Below are 26,119 nucleotides of genomic sequence, written 5' to 3' on the forward strand. Positions count from 1 at the left end.
ATTGTGTAATTATTTTACTGGGAACAAGGGACCAATGACCTCACAGTTTGGTCCCCCCCCCCCCACACTCTTCTTTTAAACCAACCAATCAATCTACCTCCCTCCAGATGATGAAGTGTCACCTCATGAATAGGCTGCGCTAATTTCCCAACTCCCCCCCCCCCCCCCCCCCCCCCACCTTTTCTACTTGTGGGTGATTTTAATTCCCATAACCCTTTGTGGGGTGGAACCAAGATTACTGGCCATGGTAAAGATGTCTAGGATCTACTAACTGAACTCAACCTTTGCCTCCTTAATACAGGTGCCCCTACTCATTTGACTATAGCACGTGGCACATACTCGGCCAGTGATCTCCCAGTTTGCAATCCTGGCCTCATCTCGTCTATCCACTGGAGAGCTCACGATGACTTGTGTGGCAGTGGCCACTTTCCACTCTTCCTGTCCCTCCCCCAGCATCACTCATCAGGATTCTTGCCCAGATGGGCTCTTACCAAGGGTGACTGGGATGGTTTCACCTCCACTACCACTGTTGAATCTCTGTTGCATGGCAACATCGATGAGGTGATCCACACCATCGCTACTACCATTGTTGCCGCAGCTGAATCAGCAATCCTTTGTCCTTCAGGTTGCCCCTGGCAGAATTCAGTGCCTTGTTGGTGGCCGGAAATTACTGTGGCCGTTAGAGACCATAGGCAGGCCCTCCAACAGCATAAGTATCACCCGGTCTTGGAGATCCTCATTTCCACACATGGAGCTGTATCTGACAATCCAGACGTAATTGCAGAGCGTCTTGTTGAGCATTGTGTTCGAACCTCTGCATCTGAGAATTACCGCCCCGCCTTTCATTTCCCCAAACAATGGGTGGAACAAAACCTGTCTTTTGCTCCATGCCACCCTGAACCATATAGTGTGCTCTCTTCAAGGAGTGGGAATCTCTCAGTGCCCTTGCCGACTGTCCTGACACATCCCCTGGCCCAGACCGCATCCATTCCCAAATGATTAAACATCTGTCAGCCGATTACCAGCGCCACGTCCTTGCCATCTTCAACTGCGTCTGGAGCAATAGTGAATTCCCGTGACAGTGGTTTGAAAGTATCATCATTCCAGTGCCACAGCCTGGTAAGAACCCACTAGATGTAGATAGCTATTGTCCTAACAGCCTCACCAACATCTGTATGGTGAACTGGCAGTTATGTTGGCTTCTTGAGTCTTGGGGTCTTCTGGCTCCATCCCAGGGGGTTTTCGCCAAAAGCACTTCACTATCGACGACTTGGTCTCTGTGGAGTCTGCCATTCTATCAGCCTTTTCCTGGCGGCAACACCTTCTTACCATCTCTTTTGACTGACGAAGGCCTACAATATCCCTTGGAGACACCACATTATCACTACTCTGCATGTGTGGCGTCACTGGGACCTGCTTCCAATTTTTATATGGAACTTATTGTCACTCCGCACTTTGAGTTCGTGTCAGTGCTTCCCACAGTGTGCCCCATATACAAGAGATTTGGGGTCCCACAGGGTTGTAGCCTGGGGGTCCCACTCTTTTTAATTTCCATTAATAGCCTCGCAATAGCATTAGGGTCCTCAGTATCTCCCCTACTATATGCTGATGAGTTTTGTATTTCCCTCTGCTCCTCTTCTATTGGTGCTGCTGAAAGCCAGCTGCAGGGAGCCATGCGGAAGGCGCAGTCATCGGCCCTTACTATCGGCTTTCATTTTTCGTCCGCCAAGACTTGGGTCATGCACTTCTGTCGTCGTCGTACTGTCCTCCCCCATCCAGAACTTTACCTCTATGACCAACTGCTTTATGTAGTGGAGCCTTACTGCATTTTGGCAGTCATCTGGGGGTGAGGGGGTAGGGAGGGGGGGGGGGATACGCTGTAAAAGAAAAATAAGAAACATGAGGAAGTAGCTGCAGTTGACCTAGTAAAAAAAGGCAAAGCATTGAGAGATTGATATTGTTCTGCAATATTTGCAGATGAATAATGCAAGTGACATGCCAGGAGAAAGACAATAGCATAAATTAAAATGTGATAGCAGCATGAAATTTAATTGACTCTGAAATGGAAAGAAGGTATGTGGGACATTGCAACAATGAAGAAAAACTGATAAGAGTAAGACAAGTAGAACACGACCTATCCAGTTTTTGGAAGAAACTGTGGTTGTCCTACTGCCTGCATACAATTGGTATTTTGTGTCACATTTGCCTGTTATGTACCATTATGTTCCTTTCTGTTGTCCCACAGCTTCATTTCATCTTTCACTTTTCCCTTGGTGACTGATGGAGTAAATTACTACAGCTGATATTATGTCATAAACTGAGGAGACAAAAGTCATGGGATAGCAATATACACACATACAGATGGCAGTAGTATCATGTACACAAGGTATTAAAGGGCAATGCATTGGTGGAACTGTCATTTGTACTCAGGTGACTCATGTGAAAAGGTTTCTGACGTGATTAGGCTACATGATGGGAATTAACAGGCAGTGAATGTAGAATGGTAGTTGGAATTAGATGCATGATATGCTCCATTTCAGAAATCATTAGGGAATTCAATATTCTGAGAGCCACAGTGTCAAAACTGTGGTTAGAATGCCAAATTTCTGGTATTACTTGTCATGAACAACACAGTGGCAGAAGGCCTTCACTTAATGACCGAGAGCAGCAGCATTTGCATAGAGTTGTCAGTTCTGACAGACAAGCAATACTGTGTGAAATAATCACAGAAACCAATGTGAGATGTACAGTGAATTTATGTGTTAGGACTGTGTGACGAAATTTGGCATTAATGGGCTGTGGGAGCAGACAATCAATGTGAATCCTTTTGCTAACAGCATGGCATTGGCTGCATCATCTCTCCTGGGTTCATGACCATATCTGTTGGACCCTAGATGACTGGAAAACCATGGCCTGGTCAGATGAGTCCCAATTTCAGTTGGTAAGAACTAGTGGTAGTGTTCGTGTGCACCACAGACCCCACGAAGCCATGGACGCAAGTTGTCAACAAGGCACTGTGCAAGCTGGTGGTGGCTCTATAAAGGTGTCAGCTATGTTTAGATGCAAAGGACTAGGTCATCTGGACCAACTGACTGGAAGTAGTTATGTTCAGCTACTTGGAGATTATTTGCAGCGGTTTCCAAACAATGATGGTGTGTTTATGGATAGGATGACAATGGAACATGTCATCAGGCCACAGTTGTTCGCCATTGGCGTGAAGAACATTCTGGCCAATTCGTGCAAATGATTTGGCCACCCAGATTGTATGACATGAATGCTATTGAACATTTATGGGACATAATGGAGAGGACAGCAACACGTTCGCAATTATGCGCAGCTATAAAGGTATCGTGGCTGAATATTCGTGCAGTTTGTTGATTCCGTACCACAATGAGTTGCTGCACTGTGTTAGGTAATAGGTGGTGTGACACAATATTAGGAGGTATCCCATGACTTTTGTCTCCCCATTTATAATGTTAGAATAGGCCTTTCATGCATTGTTAGTACCTAACTAGCATTTTCGTATTAATTCTGAAATCGCTGACTTTGTCATTTTTCTTTATCCAGTGACAGACTCAAAAAGGAAAGCACAGCTCTTTTCATATGCTGGTTTTCCATATTTACCCACTGAAGAAGCTATTATTGTGATGATATCCCCAATAGTATTTTTTGTAAATTATAAGATACATTCAGATGAAAAGTAGTCCTGTTGTAGTGGCATTATACCTTATTATATGTTATAAACCACACAGAAATGAAAAGCAAACTTTTGCTGTACTGGCATTTTAGCGTAAAGCAGTGAGTTAAAGTATTTTCCAATATTGTGTGTGACATTTGTACCTGTTGAAAGTGTAGTTATCAGCTGAACATCAATGTCTTCACTTCTAAAAATACTGTTGTGCATTGCTGAATGTGTGACGAATTCCACTTGATGTGTGGAAGGAGCTGTTATTCTGTTTCTTCACAGGGAAGCATTGGACACTTCATAGTTGTATTGTCAGTTTGAGAAAATTTACTGTGACCATTGTCTTGCACATTGACTATTTTTCTACATTGCTGCCACCATTTTACAGGCATTTGCACAGCAGGAAACCAGCTTTTCTATGTGCTTTTCATAGAAATATGCTGACAGTGAACACTGCCAATGCTGAACATCATACACCATTTTTGCAACATTTTCTGCTTGTTGAGTTCCTTTCCAGAGGTGAAACCATCAATGTGGTATGGTACTTCATCTTGCAATTCAAAACAAAAGGCATAGATTGCTCAGTCAAGGCATTGAGTTGTTTCATTACCATTCTGGTGGTGTCATTCAAAGCCTTAGTCAACAATTCGGTTGGAAGCAGTTTGACTAACCGCAACCCTGATCTCTCACATTCTGACTAACACGTGTTCTGGAACTTGAAGTGTGGTTTTGAAGGAAAGCACTTTGACAGCAATGACAACACAAAAAGTGATGTTCGGCAGTGGCTGTCTTCACTGGTGGCATCTTCTTATGAACGAGGCATGAAAAAGTTGGTATCCTGCTAGTACAAATGTCTGAACAATGGTGACAACTATGTGGGAAAATAGTTTAAGAAATGCTCTTTCTTGTAAAAATAAATTTTGGTTTGGAAAAAAGAATGTTTTTATGATTTTTTTTCCAAAATGTTACTTTCTGGACATTCCTTGTATATGTGGCCAAGATGATGCTCAAGTTACTGAAAGAATTTTGTTGGGAAGTCCTAAAACACCCCCATTACCTTTTTGCACTGGATAAACTAATCAGTATCATCTTAAACTGTATATAGTTAAGTAAAGCTATCTACAAACCTGAAGCTTGATGTGAACACTGTGGTTCATTGCTTGGCATTATCCTATTGCAGGTAGTATGCTCCAACCTGTGAACCAAATTCTGCAGCCAGTTATGGGGTACTTTTGATTTACTGTAAGCTCTGAGTTGATGTAACCTGTCATTTTGCACGTTAACTAATTATTGCAAATGATGAAAGCAACAATAAGTGACAGAAAATTTTTTTAAGACTGACTGAGGATTGAATCCCAGACCTCTGGAGAAACTAGTCTCTCAGCTGAGAGAGAAGATGCAAATCCATTAACTGTTTGGCCTACCTACTATCTCCCAATTGTTCAGACCATAATAAGCAAGAATGTCAGTTGTGCAGTGAGCCATTGAGCTGTTTAGCTGTGTTTTCAAACCTGTACAAAATATATGCATTGTGTGGCATATATATTTCAATAAAATGAAAGGAATTGTGAAATAATAAACAACCAATAATTTGAAGATGTCTGAGATGTAAACATTATAGTCATCAATGAACAAAAACGATTTATTATTTGTATCAGTAACAGTTTGTAAATTAATACGTCATTTAAATTAATTATGTTTTGAGAGCACTCATAGAAAATTACAATCTTAAAGTGCATACCTCTTTTAAGGATTAAATTGTTTATAAGATGCATGTTCCTTAAATTTCATTAACGATTTGTCTATTGTTATGTTCTTTTCCATTAAATATACATCTTTGAAATTTTCATTAAAAAAGTTTATCGCAGGTGTGACTTTATGTAAAATATGCATCTTGTGAGTCGTATCATCATTTGCAAAATGGAAAAACCTAACGATTTGTGCAAATCTTTTCAGTAGCATAGTTTTTCTAAATATTCTGTTATTGCTCTTTTAGACCAGTACATCTGATTTTTTTTTTTTTTCCCATGAACAATTATTATGCATAATGCTGTAACATGCGCGTGGGGCACACGATACTCATTAAAGCCTGTACTATAGTAAGTGAGTGGGGTTCACCTTACAAGACAGGATTTTTGTATATATATTGACCACGTGTACCTGAATGGTGGCAAATGGTGACAAATCAGACTTACACCCACTCTGTAATAACAATGATACGCCAAATAAGTCCGAAATGCAACTACACGTCAGGACGGACAAAAAGCAACACAGCAGATGCTACCAATTTGTTAATAATACGGTCGCCAGCCTAATTAGGCATTAACTGTACAAGTTGATGTACATTCATGCAAAACAACACATAGTAACACTGCATAATATAGTAAATTTTAGAACCAGAAAATCTATTGAACTGATAGTTTCACGTTCTGTACTGATATGGCAAAACCATAAATACATAACACTACACTATAATGTATACTACAAAACTTCGTACTGTCTATTGATCTGATTAAAATCGGGCATAGGTTACCCTAGAAATAGCACTTTCGAGCCACACACAAAATTTCAATTTTGATAAAGATAAAACACTGATAAATTTTGGCTTTTACATTGACTTTAACTTTTGCTGGTCAAATCAATTTAGAGCACTTCAGAATTCAAATGAATAAAAAAAAGGGGGGGGGGGAACCTGAAACTGTTGTGATCACTGTATTAAAAAAAATTAATTACTGACACCGTTATGCGCTCAAAATTTCCAATATATGAGTTACTACTCTCTTTATCTTATTTCCTACTCATTTAAATACCTTTATATCTGTCTCGAAATAATTAAACTTCATTACTAAATCAATATTAAAGTTATTTTCCAACTTTATCAGACCTTCGTTATTCATTTACTGGTTCATTAACAAAACAGTTCTTTAAACACCATTCTTACATAGTTAGGTCTGCAAGTAATTATTATTAACACAAAATTAAATTTTTCATTTCGGGACACTCGGATTGCACAACATTTGGAGAGGACCCTGTCTAGGTTAGTTGTGAGGATAATTAAATGATAGGAAAGTTCTGGTAAAATTTAAGTTGTTATTGAACAGTATGGAACAAAAGTAACACTGGTCCATACGAATACAGTACTAAAAGTTTCAACCTGTTTGTATCGATGCGGCGGTTGGCGGGCGGCGAGATGGCGAGGCACAGAGCACACATACAACCACAGCTATGACTCTTGATGTATCGGCACTTTAATTCTTCTTAGCGTCACAGTACTTTTCCATATAGTGCCTATGGAATTTTGCCATGCTGTATGGGTGTTGGAACGGCATACCCGAGGCTCAATGAAACTATGTCTTCCAGGAGAGCCTCCTCGCTCCAGAACGTGTTGCTCAGACCAATGCCAAACTCCAACTACTACTGCTGAGCCCGTTATGCCGTGCAGCACCTGTGCGCATTTTCCCGCGCTCGCCTGCCATCCACCTTTTACCGCTCTCTTACACAGGATATTCACCCGAGGTTTTGCATTCTACATATCCTAACACATTGCCTACGTATGGACCAGACGCATAGTTACAATTTTAAACATGTTACAACAGTCTCAACATTTGTTACATTTCAATTCTATTACAATATTGCTTGACATTTGACATAAACATTAATTTTCACATTGAAACTCGTTTACAGTTTTCTTAACACAATGACATGAAACAAAAAAGAAATGAAATCAGAACATCAATTACGCTAATTTATCGAAAAATCAGATGGAAAAAAAAATTACTTATATGTACAATAGTACAGTGTTGTTGTTGTTACAATGCAAAGCATATTTTAATTTCATTACAATCCACAGGGGTTCATGTCTCATCAATTTCCTTTCTTGTATTTTGATTAATCATTGTGTTTTCTGTGTACCGATTCATTTCTGTGAAAACACTATCCCAAACCACATTCTAAAACACTGTACTTCCACCCAACATTGTACATCCACCCAACTTCTCTAAAATTGGTGCTCTTGTGCCAGGAGTGTGCATATACTCCCAGATCTTTGGATTGTTAATTTGTTTGTCCCAAATCGATATATGATTAATACTGCCTTTGTCAGTGTCATCTTAAAAGATAATCTTCTTGGACTTTCTCATACAGGGAACACAATACCACTACAATCACCATCACTGCTGGCAGGATCTAAGGAATCAGGTCTGAAATAATGCCACACTTATCACCAATATTAGATATTCTTTTTACTGACGGATAGGTATATGGGTTGTTTAATTCTTTTAGGAAACTGTAACCAACACATGTGAATGCAATGGAATACATGTAGCTGATGGAAAAGACTATCGAGAACCATTGCACCACAAGTGCGGCTCATGATGTTGTTGTTTGCCCCAAATGGTGTACCACAAGCCAGGATCAACTTGTTTGTGTTGACCACATGAAGTAGCAGGAGGCAGACTCGTGCTTATTCTTTATGGCCCAACTTCCTTACCACAAGCCTTACTTGGTGTTGTAGGTCAAGGGGTTAACCCTCAAGCAGGTGCACCTGTGTATAAAGTGTGCCAACTGCAAGTAAAATGCTTTTGCACAGTTCCATTATTGTTTCTCAATTCTGAGCCCATACCTATTGCTTCAGCTAACAGTGATAAATTGTCTTGTCACAGCCCAAGTGAGCAGCAGTAATACAAAATGCAGAGCAAGCTAGATTGGAAAAAATTTAAAAATTTATGATTCATGCCAGAAAATGATGCAGATTATAACCTAACAGCCCAATCCCACTATGAGGCAGTTGTGTAAAAGGTAATTAGTAATCAAATAAATGGTTGGCTGGGATCTGATGCAAATGCACTGTCATATACTTGAGTGAGTCATTACTGTCTCGGTAACACCTGTCTGTGCCAACAGAGTGATATAATGAAAGCCTATTTCATTATTGTTTTATTAAACAGTGCTTTAGTTCATACTATGTACATTAATTTCATTTTTGTTAATTAAAATAAGATTAAACTGTGATTTTGCTCATGCATGTTTACCGTGGTAACATAAAAGCCTGCTATTCTAAGTGCACCATGTGCCCACTTTTGCTATGAAAAATGGCACACCCACTTGAGGGTTAATAGCCACAGAATTTCAAAACCAAATGAAATAGGTGGAATCCAACCTTATGATGTGAGTCTTTGTCAATCTACAAAACAGCAACAGTTGTATAGTATCTCATACTTAACTGCTCCTTTGATCTTATAATTTTGGTGGAAGATTAAGGAACTTGATAGTTTCAGTAAGATGAATATTAATGCATAGAAATACATTTGTTGTTGGTCTGTAACCATTATTTTATGTTCATGGTTGTTACACAGGATGGCCAAATTAAAACTGGCCCAGAAAGTTTTTTCAATGTTTTGTGAAAACAGAATCTTTTTGATCAATTTGTCGATGAACTAACAGAAGATGAATTAATGTGTGACTATCTTAAGGAGGATACAGCTACAACAAACATCTCAGTGAGGAGAGGGTTTCCAGCAAAAGCAGGAATGTCTCCTGGTCTCCAAATGATTTTTACCTGTGACAGGAGTTGTAATCAGATGTGCTCAATAAACAGTATAAACTGGAAGAGCTACAGCATAACACTGAGAAACTATTGCTGCCAACCCTCAGGCAGAGCTGTGGTGTGTGTCTTAGTCTGATAAATAGCCTCAGTGCTGCATTGCTCTCAGGGGTGGCCATTTCTGTCATCTTTTGTAAAGTACAATCCTCCTATTGATGAACTAGGGTAACACATTTAATTTCAGATAGTTTCAGACTTAAAATATTTTTCATGCTAGTTTTACTTACAGCATCCCTCTGTATTTTGAAATTCACATTTCTGTATGTCCTGACTAATAACATTGTTATTTGTGTTATTTCACTTCTGGTGAAAGTGAAACCAGAAAAAAACCACACACGGTGAAAGACAAATCTTGGACAATTGTGTATAAGACAGTAGTTGGTAAATGTGGACGATGTATTAAATCATTTTTGTGATTTCAGGCTGTTTATGGAGCATCGCCCATATTGGTGGGTGCGGGAACAGCAGTCGCACATAATGCTACAACAAACACACATGACCTGCGAAACTGGCCCAGGTTCCCCCTCAGGACATGTCATGGGCACTACAGCTGTGCTGTATATCTTCCTGTGTTGGTTTATTAATACTGTACTGTTGCCAAGTACAGGAAAAAGGTTTGCTGTGTTTGTATATCTATTTCCTAGTTAATACTAAATCATAGTGAAAGACATCTTTCCTTCTTTGAAAAACAAGAAATCATGCAACAAAATTTTAAATTGACATAGGCCTTGCAGAAAGCTAGTTTGTGTATAAGGGCTAAAATTTGTTTCATGCAAGACACCCTCATTTCTGTTATATATTATTCACTTTATGAAAATACTTGTCTGATGTAACCAAATTTGCCAAGTGTAAGAAAATTAAAATATCTGGGATCAGTAATGACTAATGATGTATGTGTAAGTTCAGATGTTATCCACTGGATGACCACATCAGGAAATAAATGGCAATGCATTGTGAATTGTGGTTTGTTACTCTCATAAAGTACATAATCAAAATCATTTTTAATAATGATACAATTTTGTTATAGAAGGAAAAATTTAATACTAATTTACATTTTGCTCAAATTAACACTACATCCTCCATGAATCCTTCTACTAAATGGCAACATTTCTCCCATAAAATCTCCTGCAGCCATATTTTTAGAGGATCTTGCTTCACATTAAGTATGTTTTTGACTATTAATTTAGTGTGTGTTTTCATCCCCATATACTGAAGAGATTGTGTATAATTTCAGTTGGTGTGTAGATTTCACTTTGAGATGGTTCAGCAATGTCTGACACAGACCAGTTGACAGTGTTGTGAAGAAATGTGTCCCCATTTATGTGCTTGTGGAGGGAGGATGTTAGTGATGCTGACCATTGGCTTTGACCACTGCCATAATGGCAGTGGCTTGTATTCAGAATTAAGGTTCTGGTGACACTTATCTGCAGCATAGACCATGGGCTATGTTGGGCTGGAAGGCGATAGTTTGGTTAAAAGTTGCTTAAGCCAAGAAATGTGGTATCAGAAACAGCATGCCTACAGTTGCTGAACAGCTCATGTAATAATTTAGAACATGGAAAGTGCTCAGAGGGTACATACAGTGTCTCACAAATAGTAGGTATATTGAAAACCACTGGTTAAAGCAGATGGCCTATATCCGTGGCTGTGCACTATGTGCTCTGTCCACTGTGTGTCGAAGAGTAATAGGTAGACTTCAGGCATCTTAGCTGAGAACTGCCCAGAAAAAAACATTAAACACTAGGCATATCAGCAAAGCGAATGCTATCCCAAAGATACATTTGGTTCTTTTGTAGAACTTTTTTTGAGCTACATGTAGGTTGATAAACCTCAAGTACCACCTGATTGCTCCTGAACTATTCTGTTCAAACTTTGTCATTGAGAAATCCAAGCAAATGTTTACTGGAAGGTGTCACATCTGTATTGTTGGGAGAATGTACAAGAATTTCCAAACTCATAGATGCTGATTCTTCCTCTTGTGAAATGTGTCAGCAAATGTGGCAACCAAAGGCTACACTGGGTATTATATCTCATCTCTACAATCAGCCTTTGAACAACTGTATATGCAGCTTGAAGGAATATGCAATTTCCCTTAGTGGTGTGTGTTTACCTTGAAAGGTTCATTCACTCATTCCAGGTTTTGCCCGTTTTAGTGGAGGAACAACAACCTGTGCCAGTATGATCTCTAATGTCTATATTTCCATTGTTAAACTGTTTTAACTGACACCAATCCTTGTGCCCTCAAAATACACAGTATGCAATTGGTGGTGAAGATCTGCCATCAAAATGCTGCTAAAAACTGACACAGAATTTTACAAAGTAAGTCGCCATGAGTCTTTCTCCCATTGTGCTTATTTGGGATCATCTGCTGTATGTAGCAAAATCAGTTGCAATCACACACAGCCTGAGAATAAACTTTTGATAACTTTCAGTATGACATTTGTAATTAATCATAACTTTTCTGTGTTAAATAAGTTTAAAAAGATATACTAGTAAATCACAGATACACTGTTTATGAAAATTACAGCATCCATGAAGAATATCCTAAATCATTACATGCTGAAGACTGGGAAACAGGGTGGCAGGGTGTCCATTGGTTGCGAAGCAGTTATTGTAGACAAATATGTAGAGCTGTAGTGGACATTTGGTAGTGGCCATTCCCAAATAAAAAGCTATACCATAGTTACCTTGAAGTTGATATTTGGGTGACTTATATTACAGGTGACTCTGCCTCAGATGGGAGTGGGTATATCACTGGCAGGATTGGAAAGAATGTGCTGTGTGCATGCATGGCACAGGTTTTACACCTGGATTTTCATCCAGAAATGTGGCTTGCTTAGTTGAATGGCATCAAATGAAATGGACTAGATAGATGGTGTTAAGAATGTAGAGGAATAAGGACAGTGTATATTGGCCCTGAATCCAAATGACAGAAGTATCAGTAATGTGTCTTACTCATGCAAAATGTTAATAATTTTGTGGAGTTTTGAAGGAGTTTTCTTGGTGCTTGTATATCAAACTTCGAAAGAGACACAGTTGTGGGTGAGGATATATCTGTTATATGTATGAGGAATTACGTATATTTGAGGATTGCATGCCATTGGGAAAGATAGTATTTGATAGCAGTATGGCTATGGGAATGGGAAAATGTTAACGTATAAGGAAATGGCATTAATTGTGGTAACAAGGATGCCTCATGGTAATCGTGTAGCAGCTGCAGACAGGCACTGGAGCAAGTGGTTTGTTACTTTAGTGTAGATTGTAGACAATGGGCTGGAGATGTTAATCAACTAAGTCCAAAATACTTTCAGGAGGAGCATAGTAATCAGTCACAACTGAGTATCTGGGGTAGCTGGATTTGTGTATTTACAGTTGTGAGGCCTGGTATGGAGGTGCGAACAGATCTTTGAATCTGAGGTTATGCCATACTTCTGAAATATGCCTCTAAGAAGCTTCACGGTTGATATGTGCACGCATTGGAGGAGATTTTCTGCTATGCAATCATTACTATTAACCTCAACAGCCATAGCCTTTGTCTGTGTGGAGGTTCTATATTGAGGCTTCTCATTATCACTCGTACATAAGTCACAAAATATCGGCCTTGAGAAAGAAGAGAAGGAAATTTTAAAGTAAAGAATTCCTGTAAAGTTATCAAGCAGTGGTTTGTGGGTGTGGGAGAACAGTCATGGTTGGAGGGACATAAGAAATGAGAGAGGCAAAATATGATGTTGATTTTGGGTGAGATTTGATCACTAGTGTGTTGTACTACTGAAAAGAGTGGGTGAGGAAAATTAAAACCTTGCCTAGTCCAGCATAGTTGACTTTCAGTGTAGAACTGGAAGGTGAAACTAATGAGAACGCTCAAACATCTGCAGTGTTTTAGTTTTTTGCGGTTGCAAATTGTGTTGTGGATGTAGAAAATGGGAAGGTGTTTCTGGTCTTGTGCTGGATGAAGTAGGGAACAAGTTTCTACAGTTGTCAGATGAAATGAGCTACCCATCATGATCTGGTGACTATAATTCAGGCTAAGGGGACTCTCTGCATGTTGCTGTAGCCATGGTTGGTCATGTCATTTTCAAGCGGAAGTAGGAAGGCAATAGTCCAGCGTAACCTCAAGTTCCTGCTCAGATCTGGTGGTCCATCCCAAAATATTTTGACTGAATCCATGTCACCCTCCCCACTCCCACAGTCATGACTTGACACTGACCAGTGGGAAAGAAGCTTCTTATTGCTACTCAGTTATGCAACTACTACCTAACAATTTCTTACCCATTAGAATTATCAGATTCTTTCTCCCCCTCCCAGAAGTGCCGATCCCCTGACAACAGGGTTGGCTTCTAAATCAGAAGGCATTTGGAAGTTTTTCATACTTCCCATCTATGGAGTGAACCCAGTTGATAACTCCTAGTGTTTATCCAGATCATGGTTCTATCCCAAGGTCCTAGAATTTCTGTTGCCCTTACTGTTTTCCGAAATAGCTTCCTGTTAGTCCTATGGGAAAACCAAGATGCTGACTGAGCGGGGTGGCACAGTGGTTAGCACACTGGACTTGCATTCTGGGTCCAAATCCAAGTCTGGCCATCCTGATTTAGGTTTTCTGTGATTTTTCTAGATCACTCTAGGTAAATCCTTGAATTATTCCTTTCAAAGGGTTTGCACGATTTCCTTCCATGGTCTTGGAACAATCAGAACTTGTGCTCAGACTCTGATAATCTCGATGTCAATGAGACATTAAACCCTAATCTTCCTTCCTTCTAAAAGGATGAGATTAATTAAACTGATGGCTCTAAAGAAGTAGAAAAGTGTGATGACCTCAACCCACAGGAAAAATAATTATCACAATCTGAATTGTGAAGTCATCCAAAATTCTAGTTGGAAAACCACACTCTTTGTTGTACTTCTCAATTGGTCACGATCCCACTTTGTTTATGAACTGAAAACGCTAATATTCACAAGAAACTGCTCTGAAATTAACCTGAACCGATAAAATTGTATATATACGAGGGCCGTTCAGAAAGTAACCTCCGGTTGATTTAAAAAAATACACCAAGTTAAATAAAAATATTTTAATATATACTTCTTACAACTACATCCTTGCACTATTTTTCTACATAGTCTCCACAGCGATTGAGGCACTTATCGTATCTCTTCACAAGCTTTGAAATTCCGTCTGCATAAAAATCACCCGCTTGCGCCTGGAGCCAGCCTGTGACCGCATCTTTGAGCTCTTCGTCGTCATCAAACTGCTGTGACCCGAGCCATTTCTGCAAATGCATGAAGAGGTGATAATCACTTGGCGCCAGGTCTGGGCTGTAAGATGGATGGTTGATAACGTCCCACTTGAAGGACTCAAGAAGGGCCGTTGTTCTGCGAGCAGAGTGAGGACGGGCGTTATCGTGCAAAAAAACGATACCGGAAGTCAGCATACCACGGCGTTTGTTCTGTATAGCCCATCGTAACTTTTTTATTGTTTCACAGTACACGTCTTGATTAATGGTCGTACCACGTTCCATGAATTCAACCAACAACACCCCTTTGGCATCCCAAAACACCGTTGCCATCAGTTTTCTGGCAGAAAAATCTTGCGAGGCTTTTCTTGGTTTGGTAGGCGAATTTGAATGTGCCCACATCTTTGATTGTTCTTTTGTCTCAGGGTTCACGTACTTAATCCAGGTTTCGTCACCGGTCACGATTCTGTTTAACAATGGTTCTCCTTCGTCCTCATAATGTGACAGAAAGTCTAATGCAGAGGCCATTCTTTGAGTTTTGTGATGGTCGGTAAGAATTTTGGGCACCCATCGTGCACAGAACTTACGGTAACCCAATCTTGCTGTCACTATCTCGTACAAGAGAGCCTTAGAAATCTGTGGAAAACCAGTAGACAACTCCGACATTGAGAAACGGTGATTTTCACGAACTTTTGCATCAACTGTTTGAACGAGTTCGTCAGTCACCAATGATGGTCTACCACTCCTCTCTTCATCATGAACGTTTTCTCGTCCACTTTTAAATAAACGTACCCATTCACGGACAACTCCTTCACTCATAACTCTTGGTCCGTACACGGCACAAAGCTCACGATGAATAGCTGCTGCAGAATATCCTTTGGCTGTAAAAAACCTTATGACAGCACGCACTTCACATTTGGCGGGGTTTTCTATTGCAGCACACATTTCAAACTGCCACAAAAACTAAACTAGCGCAGGTATGACGTTCACTCGACCACGGCTTGATGCCGACTGACGTGTTGAGTGCGTGAACGCACATATAGCGTCGCTACTCCCCCCACAACCCGCACTGTGACCAATCGGAGGTTACTTTCTGAACCGCCCTCGTATTCTCTGAAACTTCAAAGACATCTAAGACAATATCTTAAAGGAATTAGAAAAAGTGACAAAATTTCGTGAATCACACACAATACTGTTAACAATCACATGAACACTGGGGGGGGGGGGGGTTTTCACCATACATCTACCCACTTTTGAGTATAACCAGTGTCTCTTAATACTACGACTCGTAGCAATAGAATATCAAAAACTTTTATTACTGGGTAAACAGTCACTACGTGATTTGGCAGCTGACATTTATAATTCCCGCTCACGTCAGGAAAAGCACCAATACGGGAATAGCAGCTTTTACGTTATTGGTCAGAACGCAAGCAATTATGGCGGTCGCCGTAATTTTCGCGCGAAGCCATATTTCGTGACAAAATACTCTTATTAGTCACTGTCATATATCTAGTCTCATAACAATACATAAAACTACATAAAATAACTACAATAATTTTGACATGCAAGAAGAATTAGTTCTAGTGAGAGGAAGAAGTTTATATTAACTGGTGTTTCAACAATGACTACCAGGCAACTTTTAATTCACTGATTGAAATTTTATTTTCGTTAGCAGAAAGCAAACAAGCTAAACAAAGAATTTAATTAAATAGAGTCTGTAATTCTTATACTTTTAATAGAGAAAGAAAGTTTCTAAGTCAGGGGATAGCGTTTGGCGAAATCCCTTAACTTTTTGTTGCATACGAAGCATTGCGTTAGGCAGCACGATGTCGGCGGGTTACGATGATGAGAGCAGGATACAGACAGTTTCGCTGGTTAATCTTCTCCGGCGAATGCAAATAAAGTTCCGGCACAGCTGTATCATTAACCCCGTGGTGATTAACAAACCACAAGACGCCAGAATACGAACGTTGTTGACATGTCCTCTCTTTCAAAGTACATGACGTAGACATCGCTCATTTTTACACTTTATGCACTGTTCATGACACTATCATCCATAATTACACGGTTCGTCACATTCATATAATCTTAGCCACAAATACACAGTTCATAGAATTGTTCTTGTGTGTGAAGCACACCGTAAACAATGTCCACTCTGTTCTCGCATTTCAAACTTCGACAACGTCACTGAAAGCCATTTATATTGCACAGTTAATTAGTCTTCACTTTCACGGCTTGATAGAATGTGATATCCAACAGTTCCACCACCCAAAACCAATACCAGCAAAGTTAATTCGCATAAAAGCACAATTCGTGTCGGCCACAACAAAGTAATGTTAGCGGCACTTTCACAGTCTGGTTTATTTGCTCTTAAAGTTCGCTGGCAATGGCATTACATACCACAGTGGTAAAGAGCATTAACAATCTGATAATTTGGTATCACTGTCCATACAATTTCATATGCTTTTCATGAAACACAGTACTATTTTTCCCCACGCACGCTTCAGACACGCCATCCACCATCCCCTCTACTACGCAACAACCTTTTCGACTCTCGATATCACTATCGCTGTCCTCTGTCTATAGATGTTATATCGTTATCGTAAATTACATAAACCTTTATAAATGTTATTGACTGCATTTTTCACAATTAATATTCCAAAAGAGAACCTTACCACAGGTACAAAGCAAGAAACATATTTGTCCATTGGCAAACAAAATAATCACAATTACATCTTTACATTTAAAAACCACAGTAGAATGTTACATAATCACAATTAGAAATGCCCATATGAACAAAAGAAAAAGAACAGAAATCCAAAGAAAATCACGAAAAAAAAATTTATATGCGTAATTAGCAATGCCTTCACAAAAGACAGGATATGTTTTGATGTGTGCCAGGCCAGGAACAGCACTCTTTTTAGAGGCCTGCCTCATATTCATGGTGGAACTGCTAGCAGGTGCTAGACCCCTCCAAGAAGAAGAATACATGGCTATGAGCAGTCTGTGGGCTATTGACTGATACTGCCCTCTCACCTAATCACATTCACTCTCCCTGACTTTCTTTATGGTTTCAGCTGTACGATATGTTCACTCGTTTAACTTGGATCTTGAGTCGTACAGAAATCCAGGGGAATAAGCTAGCTGCCTGCTTAAGCAGGAAAGTAACTACAGAACCATCATTTTTAATAGGGATACCAGCCCCTAATTTTTGAACACAGTTAGACTTGTGATCCATTACAACTGGAACTAATAATGGTTGATTGCTGTTCTTGCCAGTAAACTGTACATTATCAAAGACACAACTGTTGTGTGATGTTCCTCCTCCAATTTTGTCCCAGAAAGAGTCTACTGTCTTGCTCCGGCTTAGTGTTGCTCATATCTGTGTTTTCTATGGCTTCATCCTGTGCAATAATAAGCTCCCCCACACCCCCACCACCACCCCCAACCCCCACCCTTTCACTCCTCCAATCCCCTCTGACTTGTTCCAGACGACTTGCGTTTCACTGACAATGGATCTCACCACAGACAAGCCCCAAGAGGCCTCCCATCTGCTCCTGACATTCGCGCCAGCGCAGTTTTGTACATAATTTTAAATAGCACAAACTTGCTGTGTTCATGAAGACAACCAGTCACTACTTATGTCAGGCTATAGAAAAACTAATGGCAAGATGAATTGTTGAACTGCCTCGTGGGAGTAGTGATTTACAATATATGCAACTCATTACTAACACAATGAAAGCACCTGAATTCAAATAATGAATAAAATGTTGCTCCACTTTTAGCTCTTCATATGTCTTTGGGTGATTGAAGATTGAATGCATGCATGTGAATTTTTCCCAGGGCTGTACTTTACTATTTGTGATATTGTGCAACTCTTTCTGCCATTAGTGATCATGAGAGAAGATATGTCCATTGTATTCTCTGTTCTAAAACTTACCACATATGTGTGCATGATAATGTTAGTCAGATGATTATGCAGACCTGTGTAAGTTCTGAAGTTGGATTACATATTAATCAGATGAAATCTCACAGAACTGGTGTTGTGTATTGTCGGATTGAGCATTGGATATTGGTGTTTTTGTTAGGACTGTCTACAGTACTCTTCTCATTTATAACAACCACATAACCATTGGCCACAATTCATACTAGGAAAGTAGCAGTAGGCCCCATAGAACACCAAAAATTGTGGCTCATGCCATCCAAATAGCCACCTCTCTCTTGAACTCTAGAATTTAGGCAATTTTTCATTGAAGTTTCTTTTGATGTTTATCATACATAGACTTTAAAATTTTCATTAACTAATTGGGTATGCTTACCAAGAAAATATTAAGACAACAAAGAAGAGCTGTGCCATTCATTGTGATATTATTTCAGCAGTGTGAATGCATCTAAGAAATTCTCAACAAACCCTAGTAACTGATGCTACAAGAAATCTTTTATGCACCATGAAATGGCTCCTGTTGTAGCTCACAACATAAAAACACACCATCACTGCTTTGACAGGTGTGCAGGAAAAATAATATGAGTACAAAGTTCATGGTGCCACGTGGCAAGAAAACCACAACACATTTCAGATGCAAAGTGAGTCACGGGTGGGGCCAGAGGAGAATAAGGGTGTGCACCAGCTGGTACATCTATACATAGGCACGCATGCCAGGGAGTGCTGAATGCACCTGCACAGTCGTGCGCTGTTGTTCAGCTGCCATGTCATCTCTTAGCGGCCGCTGACAAAGCTGTCAAGCAGTGCCTGACGCCTAGGTGGTTGTTTGGTTACCAAATCCCTTCATTTACGGGGGGAGCAACAAGTTTCATGTCAGTGTGGTGACCCATGCTCGGCCAAACATCTCAGCAGTGCCCTGAACCAGGCCGACATCATCGAGGATATCAGATGGCCTCTCCTGCTTGACATGCTCCCGATCGGCTCTGACAGAAGCATACAGAGGGGAGATTCCAGGCTGGCTGTGTGGTGGAGATCACTGCACCTTTGACACAGGGAGTGGAGGCCACTCCTCATCTCTGTTGGATCCCGACATGGAAGGGGTATTGCCGATGTGGCCAGTACCACAGCTTGATCGTCGACCAACAGCTGGTCCATTTTGAGTGGCCTACGAGGAGAGAAGGGGGCAGAGGAGGGATGAAGGTTGGTGCCGTTGTTGCAGTGGGCAACCACCGGAAGGTCCAGAGGACAGGGTGGCTGGGTTCCATCCTGCAGGCACAGCTGAATTTTATGGTATGTCGCCATCCAGTCCCCCATGCCCAAAATGAACGCACTGTGGCCCCACAGCTGCTGGGTGACTACTGCAATCCGTGTCCTGACGTCGTAACTCCTTCACCCACATGCGGGTGCCCAGCCAGAAATGAGAAGATGTCATCACAGACAGGACCCCAGGTGATTGTAGCATGAAATGGAGAAGCTTGCAGGCTTGATGGCCATGGAAGAGTTCCACTGGGCTCTTCTCTCCTATTGGTGATGACCTGTATGAATTTAAAGAAAAGGAAGAAAAGTAAGATCTCATCTGGAGAAACTTTTGCCACATACGTCTATCCCTGTATCTTGAACTTGTGCGTGAGCATTTTGGCCTCTCTATTTTGTTGGGGGTGAAAAGGTGGTCACAGCAGATGGTGAATTCTGTTGTGATAACAGAACTCACTAAAAACATGGTAAAGGAACTGCGTTTCACTGTCCGACACCTGCATGAGGCCATGCAGTGAAAATCCTGCAGAATGGTGCGATAGTAGCTTCTACACTTACGGACCGACAGTTGACCACATTTGGAAAGTTGGAGTACACATTGATGACAATCAGCTTGGTCATATCTGTGAATGGTCCAACAAAGTCAATGTGAACCCACTCCCACAGGTAGGAGGGCATCAGCTAAGAAGAGAATGTCTGAAGGTCGTGCTGCCTGCTGCTGTTCACACTAAGAACAGTTTTGAACAAAAAATGCTCAACTTACTGTTCTCTGCCCAGCCAGTAAACATGGTGCCGAGTAAGTTTGGTACAAGAGGTGCCTCAGTGACTGTTGTGTAGGAGTTGTTGTATAGTGTGGTGCAAAGGTTCCAGCAGGACCACCTGGAGAGATCACTGATCAGTAGTGAGCAGGATAACACCATCCACCAGGATGGACCAGTAGTAAAGGTGAAAGTAGTGGCGCAAGTGGTTGGAGTCATGACCAAAAGTATGAATACGTGATTGTTGGATGTACTGCCTTACCTGTTGTAAAATGATATCTTTCACCACCACTGCTGCCACATGAGGTACCATGTTAGGAAATGCATCCACCACCTGCTGAATATCTTTATCAAAGTGGAAACAAAATCTCATCTTGGTCAACTCCAGATCAGATCCCATTGGGAGATGGGAAAGGGACATCCATGTTGTATTGTTCTGTGGTATTGCAGAAGTGAATTTCATGATGATACCTGCTGAGAAAATTGCCCAGCAGTAAAGGCTGTGGGCAATTTCCTCAGGGAGCTTCGCTGATGGACTGAAGAGTGAGAGCAATGGCTTATGATCTGTGTTGTGAAACTTCATTATGTAGAGGAAAACACGGAATTTCTTTAGCACAAAGATAATTGCAACAGCCTTCTTTTTGAATTGTGAGTTATCTCTTTTGTGTGGCATTGAGTGACTTTAGAGCAAAAACGATCGGGTGTTCTGAGCCATGTGCATCTCTGAGCCAGGCTCTGGTCAGAGCTGTCCATCACCACTACCAACATGGCAAGACAGGGGGCAGATACTGGGGCGTGTGTTGGAGTCCTGAAAGCCCGACTGCGTGCTTCTGACTAACGAGAGGGATGCCCTCCTTATATAGATTGTTTAGTGGATGTGCAATCAACACCACACTTAGGATAAATATGCCATAATATGTGAGCTTACCAAAAATACTGGAGCTCCTTTAGATTTCTGGGGGTGGGGAAACATTGAGAATAGCCTTGACCAACTTCTGTGTGGTTTGAATACCTTTGCAGGAGATACTATGCCATAGTTATTCCACCAATGGTTGAAAGGATACTGATTTCTCGAGGTTACATTTGAGGCCCACTAACTGGAGGATATGAAACAGCCACCACAAGTTTTCCAAGTGTTCTGCCATTGACAATCCCATTACCATTTATGCACTCACGAACATCCTGCAGCAGCTGTTCAAGGAATCGTTGAAAAATGACTGACCACCCCAAAAGCTAAACATTTGAAACTATACAAATTGTGCAATATGTTGACTAAGAGGACTTTCTGTGATTCTTTGTCCAGAGGTAGCTGTAAGTAAGCTTCAGGAAGATGGAATTTTAAAAAATGTTGTCCACCCACTATTGCTGAGAAAAATTGTCAGGTTTTGAAATGGGACACGAATCAACCTCTGACTGCGAATTGATGGTGACCTTAAAATCTCAACACAGATGCAGTTCTCCTGCTGGCTTTTTTATGATAACTAATGGTATCACACCCTCAGTCACTGACACGGGCTGTCTAATTAAATTTCACGGCATCCCTCAATGCAAGGGGCACAGACTGCACATGGAAGAAGCAGGGTATACTGACGCCCTTAAAGTGAGGTGAGACACTAAGTTCCTAGCTTTGCCAAGGCCCTCGGAGAAAATTTCAGAGTATTCCTTATTGTGGTCATCCAATTCTTGAAACAGGATTTGTTCCAAAACTGGTTGGCAGAGTCTTTGATGACAAACCCTAAAGTTGAGAAAGTGTCAAGGCCAAAAAGGATCACTTTGCCCATGCTGTGATCCACCAGAAAGGTAAGGTGGTGTGTTGTGACTCGCCGATCTTTCAAAGTGCCGCCGCGCAGTTACGTGTGTCCTCTACATGCTGTGCTCTCTGCCAGCCATGCAGCAGCAGCGCCACCTAAGCGGCCAGCCAGCCAGCGGCTGCTAGACTTGGACTCAGTTATGATTTGACTGTTAAAGTATACACACGTCTTATTCTGTTTACTTGATCTGTGACTTTCATGTATTGCGTCTTCCTTGAAATATATTTGTTCAACTTGAAGTTCTAACATGGTGGACAACCTGTTTGTATGATGCCACAATTATGGTTTGTCCACTAAGCAGAATATTTTGCTTGTTTTATACCACCAGGCGGCGAGCTGTGGACTGTCAGGGAGGTACTCCCAGATGGACATATGCCTGAAAGGTTAACAGGGTTGCCAAGGCACAGCTGTAGCTGGCCTTGTCTGTCACATAAAGTGAGTGTGATGAACAGTTTCTGAGGGACACTCCCAGCTTGGAAGATTTCTACAAAATCGCATCAATGTCCAGCTGGTCCTGACATTGCACGTCATCTATCCCAAGTACAACATACAGTCATGAGATGTCCTTCCATCCAACATGCCTTCCATCCAGCTGTGTCCTGCCATTGGGGCAATCATCTCTGACATGTTTTCAAAAACATTCTCTTGACAACAGAAACATGTGCCGGTCAGAGGGCAGAGATTGCTTTCTTTGTTAATGTGACCAGACTGGAAAGTGCTCTCTGTGGTTGTCACATTTACTACTTTGGCTAAGTGGGATTCCTCTTCCAGGTTGGAGATGAAGGCTACTACCTTGCCTCCAAAATCTAAGCACCAGCTCATGGCCCAGGAAACTTCAAAGAATTGTGTTGTTTTTTAAAAGTCATCCAAAGACGGGTCTTCAAATTGTAAAAAATTCTGCACACTTCCTTATCTAAAGCCTTGCAAATAATGGTGTTCTGAATCATCACTGCGGATACAAGTCTTTATGTACAGGAGACCCAAAACAGCATTTCCTACTGAGTCCCCCCCAGTTCAGCCGCCCATGCACGATAGGACTGGTATGGCCATTTACAACACTGATAAAACTCCACATGGGAAGCAGTGACATGCATGGCAGTAACAGTGAAAGTAGGTAGAGACTAAAACACACATCTCTCCAAAGGACAGAGACACAGGTTCCATGAATGGGGCCAGTTTGCACAAAAGGTGGTACATACTAGGTGAAATCACAACAATAAAAAGCCCTTAACCACACTAGGCCTCCCACTCCTCTGTCAACTCATCATACAGTGGAAACAGTGGTGGATTCACAGATGACTGGTGGGAGAGAGACACAGACAACAGGGCCTCCTGATGTTTCTGTCACTCTAACTGCTGTTGGAGAAATTGCTGCGGCACGACTTCCATCGACACTCCTGATGAGCTAGCCTTGGGCACAGGGTCTGTGGTTTCAAAGCAGATACAAAAAAATCTCATCTTTGTTAGCAGTTATGAAGTAACTAACAAAATGAAAACACATCATCACTGCTTGGATAAGTATATTTTCAGTTCACAAGTACAAGAGAAAATAATACAAGTGTAACGTTCAGGATGCCTCGTGGCAAGAAAATTGTAACAAAGTTCAGTTACTAAGTGAGTCATGCCCAGGGCCAGAGCAGAATGAGGGTGAGTGCCAGCAGGTGTTTGTCCAGCTTAGGCACTGAATGCACAGTTATCGTGCACTGTCACTCAGCCACCATGTCGCCTCGTAGTGTCCACTGATGGAGACATCACCCGGTGCCTGAAGACTAGGTGATAGCTGGTGGTTACCAGACCCTTTAAAAAGGCTAAAAGAGTACATACCAGAATGAGTCAAGAAAGAAGGAAGGAAGATAATGGTTTAAGGTCCTGTTGCGTCCTAAACAAGTGTGTTGCTTGGGATTGGGCAACATAGTTTGTAGAGAAAGGGAAATCATTGGTTGGCCAAAGTGACAGGGAATTTTGACTTCACTGTGTCATTAAAATTCCATTATTACAAAAGGTAAGAATTGGAATTCCTACTGAATGACAAACAACTTCTGATTTTCCTTGGAGAATATCTACAACCTAGTCTACATTTGCTCTAAACAAGTTATACCCACAAAAAACCGAGCCTTTACACACAGACAGTGACTAACTGCACTGTTCCATCTACTAAAAGAAGCTGTCAGTACTAGCTGTGGCTGCAGTCATGATGCAGCATGGAGTCCTCAGCTACCCAGCTAGAACTCCATCTACTGTTCTGAACTACTGCAGATAACTCTGCTCAGCCACAATCGACAAATAAAATTGGCTGTTTCTGTTTCTGCCAATACTGTTCTCCACTTCCACTGGGACGTGCCTGTCCTATCTATCCTCTACTCCTGTCTGCATCCGAGTTTTAATCAATTTCCCCTTCAACACCATGCGTCCCTGACTTGGCATAATGTTTAAGTGTTCTTGCCATGGTATTGACTCCAATAATGCACTGATTTTCAGAAGCTGAGTGGAGTGGCGAGCTGTTGTAAATTTGTGTCGTAGACCTGCTATAGGCTCTTCGTGATGTAGATGTACCCCTTCCAGTAACTCTCCTGTATCCTCATCTTTCTCTCACTGTGAAATGATATTTACAGCTTACAATGTTATTTCTTAGGTGCAGCTGGTATGTCTGTGGTGCCACTGGCTGAAAATATTTCCTTCGGTGTGGCTTGAAGCATGACATTTTATGTAAGCCTGTTGTCATGCCTCCTGCAGGTCCGGGGATCAGAATAGGCCCGAGGTATTCCTGCCTGTCGTAAGAGGTGTCTAACAGGAGTCTCACATGTTTCAGCCTTTGTGTGATGGTCTCCTGTAGGGTTTGACCTCCATTTTCAAAATTTTCCAGAAGAGTGAGCCAATTGGGGAAGGGTGCCTTACATGGTGCATCATGTCCATTGTGCCTTGAGATCTTTAGCCTACTATCTCTTGGGCGAGGGCACCATTCTGTGTGCATTTTACACCATGCACTATGCAGTGTCGCTTTCTGCACCGACGGTGACCATTGACTTCTTTGCACCTCTTATCCAGCACGGTAGCCAGTCCGTTGTGGTGGGGCCGCCATGTACCCTGTTGATTGTAGCCCCTTGACTACACAGGGATCACTCTACTGATGCCTTCATCGTTAACTACCCATGTATGCCAAGAACTAGATGCTTGTCATCCTGGGGCATCGGAACTATTGGCAAAAGCCATCCTGCCAGATGGTTTTTGCTGTGGCTGGGTAGCGCCTGTGGAGAGGGCCCCTGCTTGGAGTGGGTGGCATCAGGGCGGATGACGCGCGATGAATCGTACCATGTCATCACTTGCTGGTGGTCAGACACCAGCAGTCTCTAAGTGTTCCATGTCTCAGTACAATACGAGAAAGTACGACCCTAAATCATTCCCCTCCCTGGCCACACCATGGGAGGAACACCAGGCTAAGGAAGACAGTAAACCTTATTCACCCCGGTACCTCATATGTACAAGATCTAATGGGGACTCCTTTGTTTCTAAGAAGCATTTAAAGGAGAAGTTTGGCGAGGTGGAGGGCTTGTCCAAAATGTGCTTTGGATCAGTCTTGATAAAAACAGCGTCCTCTGCCCAGTCACGGGATTTACTCGCTTGTAACAAGTTGTGGGATGTTTCTGTTACCATCATGCCACGTAAGAGTTTAAATATGGTCCAGGGTATTATATTCCACAGGGACCTTCTTTTGCAGTCTGATGATAAGCTGCATGCCAATTTAGAGTGGCGAGGCGTTCATTTCATGCGGCACATCCATCGGGGTCCGAGGGATAATCAGATTGCCACTGGTGCCTCCATCGTGGCCTTCGAGGGTGAC

The 26,119-nt window shown here is 41.5% G+C and overlaps 1 protein-coding gene across 1 annotated transcript in view; it reads left to right on the top strand.

Moving 5' to 3' along the window:
* The window catches only part of LOC124722883 (glucose-6-phosphatase 3), a 138,357-nt gene that overhangs the window by 56,735 nt on the left and 55,503 nt on the right, over positions 1-26,119 (top strand). Inside the window, exon 3 of the mRNA XM_047248020.1 lies at positions 9,710-9,901. Within this exon, the coding sequence (XP_047103976.1) occupies positions 9,710-9,901 (192 nt within the window). The remainder of the gene's footprint in view (positions 1-9,709; positions 9,902-26,119) is intronic.

Source organism: Schistocerca piceifrons, chromosome X (genome assembly GCF_021461385.2).
Source record: "Schistocerca piceifrons isolate TAMUIC-IGC-003096 chromosome X, iqSchPice1.1, whole genome shotgun sequence".
NCBI lineage: Eukaryota > Metazoa > Arthropoda > Insecta > Orthoptera > Acrididae > Schistocerca > Schistocerca piceifrons.